We start from the raw sequence: 8,686 nt of genomic DNA on the forward strand, positions 1-8,686 counted from the left end.
AAGAGCGAGAACGTCTTTCTAGTGCCACCATTTTGGAAAAATCCATTTGTAGAGGAGACAAATGCCACTTTCTTCTTTCATAGCAGCCTCAATAGACCAGAATTTAATGCAGATCTGTGAGTAAGGGGTGTGATGTTCACCTGTTATTGCTGTCCAACCCATAGGACTGTACCATTAATTTTGAATGTTTGGCCCATTTCCCACAGTTTGCCCACATGTTGAAATCGCAACAAACCATTTTGCGAATTATGCAGGGGTACTAAAGATTCCACAACATATAATCATAATCCCTCAATTTTTAAATCTGATTTTTTGTTTGAAACGCCCACCTTGATTGCTCTTCTGCAGCTAGCAAAGTCATCAAAATTAATAAACCATGGAGGTGATAATTGGCTGTGTAAAGCAAACTAATGTGGAGGACTTTATTGCAGTACTGGTGTGAAGAAAGTTTGATGTCTGTCAAAGTTCCTTTTCATAACGTAGTGGAATCGGTGGACACCAATGGCTCGATAAAAGGGAGGAGAAATGATATCAGAGCTCTAAAATACGACTGCTTGCTTTGGGAAAAGATTAGCGGAAACATGTCATATATCAGTTTTGTAGATACTAAACATACCAGTTTTTGTAGGCACTGAACAGACGAAGTCCTGGTCCTGGGATGGTCCTTTAATCTGCCAACGCTCTCACTTTCTCAGCCTACATGCTTAAACCACGGCGGGATGCAACAAGCTCACACTCTTCTCTGGGGGTTGTCAACAGGCATTTTGGGAAATGTAGGAAATTCCTGACTGAAGTAGAAGTAGAGGATGCAAGATGAGGGAAAGTATGTATCTTTAAAAGTATATATATTCACTTCATGACAAAATAACACCTGCCATGCACTGGATCTCACAGATTTATGCTACTTGACAGTGCAAGCATATCCAAGCAGGGAGTTTTCCTTTAAACTTCTTTTAAACCTTTGAACCTACATGGCTTTAACCGCAAACCAGGCAGCATATACATATCATAGGGGAACTGCCAACTAAAATACCAGCACTGCGCGTCAGAAGTGGAATTTGAACCCACACCTCCATTCAGAAACACTGACGTCTCCGACCACTCAGCCATCCTGACAGCTAGTGTGCAAGTCCAACAAGAAAAATACACTGTTACTCATCCCTATGATTTCAGACTTTTCAGACACCCTGTAGAGAGACTTCATCTTATACATTTTAATGAACCTGCGCGGCTCTAACCACAGACCCAGTTAACACTGAATCTGCCAAACAGTTCAAGGTGCCTTCCTTGAGTGGGCGTCTTGTCATCTGGATTTTGCACGGTAGTATGAGTGTGAAATCTGCAGTGTATGTATGTATATATGTGTGTCTGCGTATGTGCCTATGATGTGCCAACCCTCCTCCTCTACCTCTTGGAGAGTGTCATTCACCCAGACAGTTGGCACAAACGCTGAATCCCGTCCTGTATGCTTTGAGATCCGTGGTCTTAAAGCTTTAGATGTTAAATCAGGCTGCAGTGACAGTGAAGGATGGCATAGCGAGCAAGCATCTGTCTCAACTCTATTTGTTTCACTGTTGGCTCCACTGACTGGGACAGCTAATCTAACTACATGGCTAGCTGACAAACAGCTCATTGACTATGGAACAGCAGGCAACAGCCTTGTTTACACCGTCCCACTCACAACTGGTCTGAAGTCTATTTTTTAAAAGCCAGGTTTGTAATATATCTCATATACTGATGTCAGAACAAGGTAATTAGGTAGTTTGATAAAGGTTCCTTTCTCCACAACTAGTTTTTGCCTTGCTTTTATATTAGGGATATGAACAAAGGTATCATTCCAGTGTGGTGTGGGAGGATTTTACTCAACAGTCAGCAGTGAAAACTGCCATGAAACCTTAAGGAGCTGCTAACACATTTAAAATAATGTCAGTGGAGACTTTTAGTGTCATATGATGGTCTAAATGCTGTTTCAAAGGCCTTTCCATCCTGGGAAAAATAAAGGAATGTCATGAGAAAAGTCAGAGAAAGCACTGAATCCTTCTCATTTTTGGGGAATTAAAACGGTCATACTTAAAAATATTGGACATAGACAGAAAATTTCAGCTGCCATCAGTGTCATCCTTAGAAACTCACTTTAGCCCAACCCTTGTTTCCAGCACTTACCTCTACTGCTGAATATGGTCATAATTGCAAATAGGTTCTCCGAGCACTAAAATCAGGTTTAAAGCGAGAGTGGCGATGAGGCCATGCAGAGCCAGTCAGTGTTACAGGGTGGGGAGAAAATGATGAAGCGGCTATGATAACTGTCTGGCAGACGCAGTTAGGATAATCTCTGTTCAACACACTGCCACACTGTCTGGAGCACGACCAGCAGTACAGACACATGTTGGACATTGAGCAGTGATTCTAGACCGTGTCCAAAAAGTCTGCGCTCGCAGGAACATGGCCAACTAAACGACTGTCAAATCTGCCTGAGGGGCGAGTGTATGTCCTGAAAAAGTCTTAAGATGGCTTCATTTACATTACCTAAATCAAAGGCCTTGAAATGTCTTGAAATATAGACACAAGTATAGTGTTTTTGTAGATTCCATTTTAAAGATCTTGAAAATGGCCACCTACTATATTAAGGAAGGTATACGGCAGCTTTATATTTTTACTTTAATTGCCAATAAAAAAACAACTTAGATTTATGTTAGGTTTATGACAGCCTGACTTGTCAGACGCAGGATTCCATCTCTGTTCAGGACTCACTTTGTCTTGTGTGTGATGGGTGGGTATACTCTACAATTATGTCCCAATTCAAGAACAGCCTCCTTTAAATGTCGCATTTCAAGATCACGCACGTTATCACCATTCAACAAGACTTTCTCAATCCAAACTCCCAAGAAGCACTCACCCCAACACTGGGGTCAGGATCATGTCTCAGTAGATCGTCCCAATTAGCACCTGTTAGTCTGCTAGAAGGTCTAGCCTTCAGTCCTCCAAAGGCCAAACCCTAGACCACACCCTTGGAAGGAGGCAGCCCCAGAAATGTCCAGAAAAAAGATGTGGGTACAGTATATTTGTATACCCTTGTATACCCTCCACTACACTACTGTTCCCCACCAGGTTTTGTGGTTTTCTGCGTATGCGTTTGGCCTTGTTTGCTAAGCCCTGCCTGCTTTAGGCAATGCTTCTGCCATAGGACAAGCCCTTTTCAGCCAGTTGGCATCGAAACCTGGTTACTTGAAACTCCCTGTTGAATTTCATGCAAATCCTAGTATCTCTCCTGGAGCCTTTGTAATATGGACTCATCAAATGTTTCAGTGGGTTTGAAAATGTAATATTTTAAGAGCTGTATTCTGTTTTTTTGTACGTGTATGTGTGTGTCCATTTTCACAAAATACATTTCCTTTTGTGCACTCTGAGGGGTGCACAAATGAATACGGTGTAGGCTGTTCACCTTTTCATCTGACCAAGTGGTGATCTCACTATAAAAACAGCTAAATTCCTCCACATCTCGGCTGTAATGGTTTTTGTCCCTCTGAGAATTTCTCATCCTTAAAGAGTAACTAAACCCCAAAATGGTGAAAAGTAGGATGCCTGGTCTTTGGTGGTCGCTGTTGTCACCACTGATAAGAGTACAGCAGGTGGTGACATCACCTGCCACCAAAGACTGGGCACCCTGCCTTTCACCATTAGAGGTCAGGCTTCACACACATTTGGGTTTGGGTTTTAGTTACACTTCAAAAATGGGATATCGCTAAGGGTCATCATGGTTACACGGTGAATTGGTTTGTTTGGTAGAAAACAGTTCAGTTATGCTGGTAGAGTTGCAGAGTCTGGAAGGCTGAGAGTTATGTTGGAATTTGTGGTCTTTAGATGCTGATTGTGCTAGCAACAAAACATAAGGTAAAAAGAAACCCTTTAGACAGATCAGAATAAGAATTTTTTGTAAGACTGCATTAAAATGCATAACTCAGGAGTCAGTGGTACACCACAGTTCTGTAAAAATAGATTAAAAGTGAGTTTCAAAACCTGAAAATGGTGATATGACTGGGGACATTCACCTCTGGAACTTGTGAAAAGTTCCTGCTCCTCTACTTCATCCGTATGATTTCACACCTCACAGAAACCCTGTAGATTGGCTTTGTCCCCATTCCACACCTTGCTTTTGACTTTCTCCAAGGCTTTCTTTTCAAATGGTTTGTCTTTAGAGGGCAAATGGGTGAATAAGTGGTGGCGTAACTGAGCCGGTGGGTGGATGGAAGCTGTGAGCTGGTGGCCGGGACAGTGATCCTCTAAACCCATAAGTGACGGCAAAGTCCTTGCATCTAACATTATGTGCCACCAAAAATATTATTTGTCACAAGACTAAATTTGGAGCAAATAACTAATGACTAATGCGTGATAAAATGTTAGTTGTAGGTCACCAAGGTAACCGCTTAGAGAGAATATTAGTCTTAAATGTACCCTGCGTGTATGTTCTTGTATGTGTATGTGTGTGTGTGTGCCTGTGTTCGTCCATGCATGTGTGTGTGTGTGTGTGTGTGTGTGTTCATATATGTGAAAGGGAAATGCCACGCTGTCAGCCTGACACCTCTTGGCTTCATGCTGATCATGCACTGATAATTGGCGCTGATTCAACCCTCACAAGCACAACTACACAAACATACACACACACGTACATGCACACACACACACAGCCATGCACACAGGTACAAATAGATGGGATTGAACTGGAAAACACCACGGCATGGAAGGTCTCATGTTGGATCCAAACCATGTTCACTCATTGGATGGGAGTGTCCACTAAAGGACTAAAAAGCTGTGGACACTCATGAGATTCAGCTGTGGATGTGTGCTGACACCTTGTGGCCTATTTTGGAACTGTATCAGCAGCATCTCTCTCACACACACACACACACACTTCTCTCTCCCTCTCTATCTCACAGACACTCATATACTCATATACACACACAGGCGGGTAGACAGTCACAGGAGGCAGATTAAGCCTTTAAGCCTGCGGATGAAAGAAGAGAGAGAGTGATTATTCACTTTATCTCTCCCTCCTTCAATCCCTCTCTTTTTCTTCTCTATCCCTGTCTTCTCCTCCTCCGTCTATCTCCTTCTCCCCTATCTTTCCCTCCTTATGTCCCTCTACACCTCTGCAACCTTCTATCTTTTCTCTCCATCTCTGTCTTTCCCTCTTTCTCTCTGTTCTCTCTCTTCCTTCATCCTCTTTCTCACTCCATTCCCCATCTTCTGTCATTCCTCTCCATCTTCATTTGCACCTTCCATTCCTCCCTCACTTTGTCCGCTCCTGTCCCTCTCTCTCTCTCTCTCTTCATCACTCCTTCCTCAGAAGGAGAGGAAAGCAGGAGGCTTGCTGAAGCTCTTGTCAGGAGCAGCAGCCAAGAAGAAGCCCCGCTCGCCCCCCTCCTCCCCGCCCACCCACGACCCCTCATTGGCTGGCCCGGGCGCTGTGGCGACCGACCCCGCCCATCACCCTCACCACCATCACCACCACGCCCGCTCTGGCTCCTGTCCAATGGCATCGCAGGGGCGGGCTGGCTCCTGTCCAATCGAGAGTGAGATGGCGGGGGCGATGGGGCTAGAGCCGCTGCACAGGAAGTCCGGTTCCCTGGATACCAACTTCCCCTTGTCGCCCCCGGCAACACGCCCCGGCAACGCTCTGATGGCGCTGCGGCCCGAACCCAAACCCCTGTCCAGAGAGAGGTAGGCACACACACACACAGACATACACAGACACACATTTTTGGTCACAAACATAGGAACACAGACACACACGTATGCAGCTTTGATTATAAATCTACTCTTACACGCTTCCCTTTTTGTGTGTGTAGCTTGCTTGTGTGTGTGGGGGGGTGTGTGTGTGTGCATGTGAACTGAAGCAGTTCTTTGATGCTGAGGCTGAGCTGTAACATCAATTTATACGGCTGGAAATGATCAATAGATTGGCCTTTTTATCTCCCAGAGGGATACACGCACACGCACACTGCTGGGCTTAAGGACCTATAGTCCGCTCTTATAATTACAAACACACACTATGTGTCTTGAGCTTGTTAGTGTGTCGGTGTATATGTGTGGTTTTGATTGTGTGTGTGTGTGTGTGTGTGTGTGTGTGTGCAGAGCTCCCAGTGAGAGATGGAACACTAAATGGCAGCATATATCAGTGCTAACAGGAGGCTGGTGCACTGGGAGCACCAGCTGGTTACCACAACAAACCACCTACACTGCCCACATGTTGATGAAACTGTAACCTGAGGGACAGTGAGGGACTAAAACAGACACACAAAGTGGTAGACAGCGGTTACTGCAGTGTCCAGTACACCTTTACAGGCTTTTGAACGATGTGCAAAGCATGTAGGTTGTGAAAAACTGAAACGACACTGAAACCAGAAATCCTCCTGAAACAGCATTTAGTCTATGAGACACTAAAACTCCCCTGAGAGCACCACTAATAAAACTCTTGGAAAACGCATTTTGACCATAATTCAGTAAAACTCTTCTTTGCCATTGAAAATATTCCTAATGAAATTCTCTGAAATGACACTCACTGGTGGTTCAGTTATGCTTCACATGCTAAACCATGTATTGACCAAACGCTTTGCAAGGCAAACCACAACATATCAATCAAAGCAAAGTAAAAGATTCTTTGCATGATTAAAGGAACAATCTTCCTTAAAACTCCAAAAGGTGCACTGTATAAAATTGCATTGGAGTGGAAAAAAAAAACATATTGGTGATGTACCTTTCATTTTCATGGGTCCATTTTGTTGGTTGTTTTATTTTTCTTGTTCCCATGAGTAACCAAACATAGATGATGAGATGCAACATCAAGATGTTTCCAGTGCGCTGTCGGTTGAGTTTGACGGCAGAAAATGTTTCAGCTATTTAAAACATCACCAATGAACATCAGGTTTTCAGAGCAAGGGTTTCTTTCTAGACTCATATTCAACAATCATAGAAGGAGAAATCTATTGTAGAAGCAAATAGATAGGAAATCATTCGCTGAAACAGAAGTAGACAAGAAAAACTAAACAAGAAAAGACACCCAGCAGAGCACAGACCTCCACCAAGGTTGCAGCTGGTGGTGATGATGACGCCCCCTTGAGGCTGATTGGCCTGAAAAAGTGATCACATCTCCGCTGTCCCATGACCAAGCTTGTATTTTGTGAGTCATCCTGCTCATGGGTGGACAGACAGACAGGTGGACAGGGGCGATCCTATAACCTCCTGCTGGAAGTTTCAGCTCCTCGGTGGTGATAATCACAGCACATCATGACACCCTGACATGAACTGAACATCTCAGCCTGATGACGTGCAGCAGCGTAAGGGTCTTTTCAGTGTTTTCACAGTTCTTTATTGTTGCGTGTCACATGTGTGTACGGCAGGTATCGTGTGGTGGTGCCCTACCCTCCTCAGAGCGAGGCGGAGATCGAGCTAAGGGAGGGCGATGTGGTGTTCGTCCACAAGAAGAGGGAGGACGGCTGGTACAAAGGCACCCTGCAGAGGACAGGACGGACCGGCCTCTTCCCCGGCAGCTTCGTCGAAAGCTTCTGAACTGGAAAAAGTAGACGAACAGACACAAACTCTTGTTTTCTGACATACACAAACACACACAGAGAAACTACCACTTTCTTACTTTCATACACAAATGCAGACATACGCCCTAGGATTAGACCGATATCGGATTGCCAGAAAGATTCTTTTATTAAAAATCTGATATAGACCCACAATGAAACCTGCCTCACTCTGCCTTAAGGAGCTGCTAAACCACATAGAAGAATTCATTACTGTGGCTTTCAGTGGAGAGATAGTATTCCACTATGGTCTAAATGCTGTTTTAGAAGCTTTTCCCTCAATAATGTGCCAAGAATAAAACTGGCCAAAATGCTGAACACTCTTTTGGCATAAAAAATTGCCATATCTAAAGATAATGATTATTGGCACAACACATAGGTTATTGGCAGCTTCAGCTGAGAAAAAAATAGAAACGTAAAAACCCCTAATGGTCTAACTAATGCACATACAAACACACGTACATGAAAGCTAGCCCTGGCTTCAACCAGCCCAGCCACACAAGGAGCAGGGTGGCTTTTCCAGTCATGTGCCCCGAGATGGCTCAAGGACGTGGGGGGGGGGGGCCTTCATCTGACCCGTCGTCTAGACCCTTGATGTTGATGTCATCGACTACTGAAGGCACACAAACTCCAAGAGCACAGAAAGACAAGTCCCGCCTCCCAGTTCTCCTCCCCGGCATCATCCACCAGCAAACACTGGCACATTAAAAGCATAGCGCTGCTTTCACATGGAACCTTCAGTTCATCTCTTTCATATTAGATTAGATCACATTCAACTTTATTGCCACTGTGCAGAGTACAAATACAAGTACAGAGCCAATGAAAGTTTACAGTCTGCTGAGCAGTGAGTGAATCTAACGAGCTCACACTCTCCAAAATATGCTATTTTATTTGCAAATACCCATGTTTAGTTTGTGACAACATGCGTTTGGGTCACTTTTAAACCCAAAACTATGGTAATATCAATCTGTGTCATGTGTGCTGTATTGCTGCTGTCATGTGAAAACCTCAAAAACTTCACTTTTGTTCACATTTTAATGTTTTAAGCTGAAGGATTATATGCTCTTCCATGGGTTGAGGGAATTCTACAACCCGTGTTT

General features: G+C 44.1%; 1 protein-coding gene across 1 annotated transcript in view; it reads left to right on the forward strand.

Annotated features, from left to right (window-relative positions):
- LOC115379889 (E3 ubiquitin-protein ligase SH3RF3-like) overlaps positions 1 to 7,566 on the forward strand; it is a 107,922-nt gene extending 100,356 nt beyond the window's left edge. The window contains exons 9-10 of the mRNA XM_030080851.1: positions 5,345 to 5,718; positions 7,398 to 7,566. Of these exons, the coding sequence (XP_029936711.1) occupies positions 5,345 to 5,718; positions 7,398 to 7,566 (543 nt within the window). The remainder of the gene's footprint in view (positions 1 to 5,344; positions 5,719 to 7,397) is intronic.
- Positions 7,567 to 8,686: the final 1,120 nt, after the last annotated feature.

The sequence above is a fragment of the Myripristis murdjan genome, chromosome 21, assembly GCF_902150065.1.
Source record: "Myripristis murdjan chromosome 21, fMyrMur1.1, whole genome shotgun sequence".
Classification (NCBI taxonomy): Eukaryota; Metazoa; Chordata; class Actinopteri; order Holocentriformes; family Holocentridae; genus Myripristis; species Myripristis murdjan.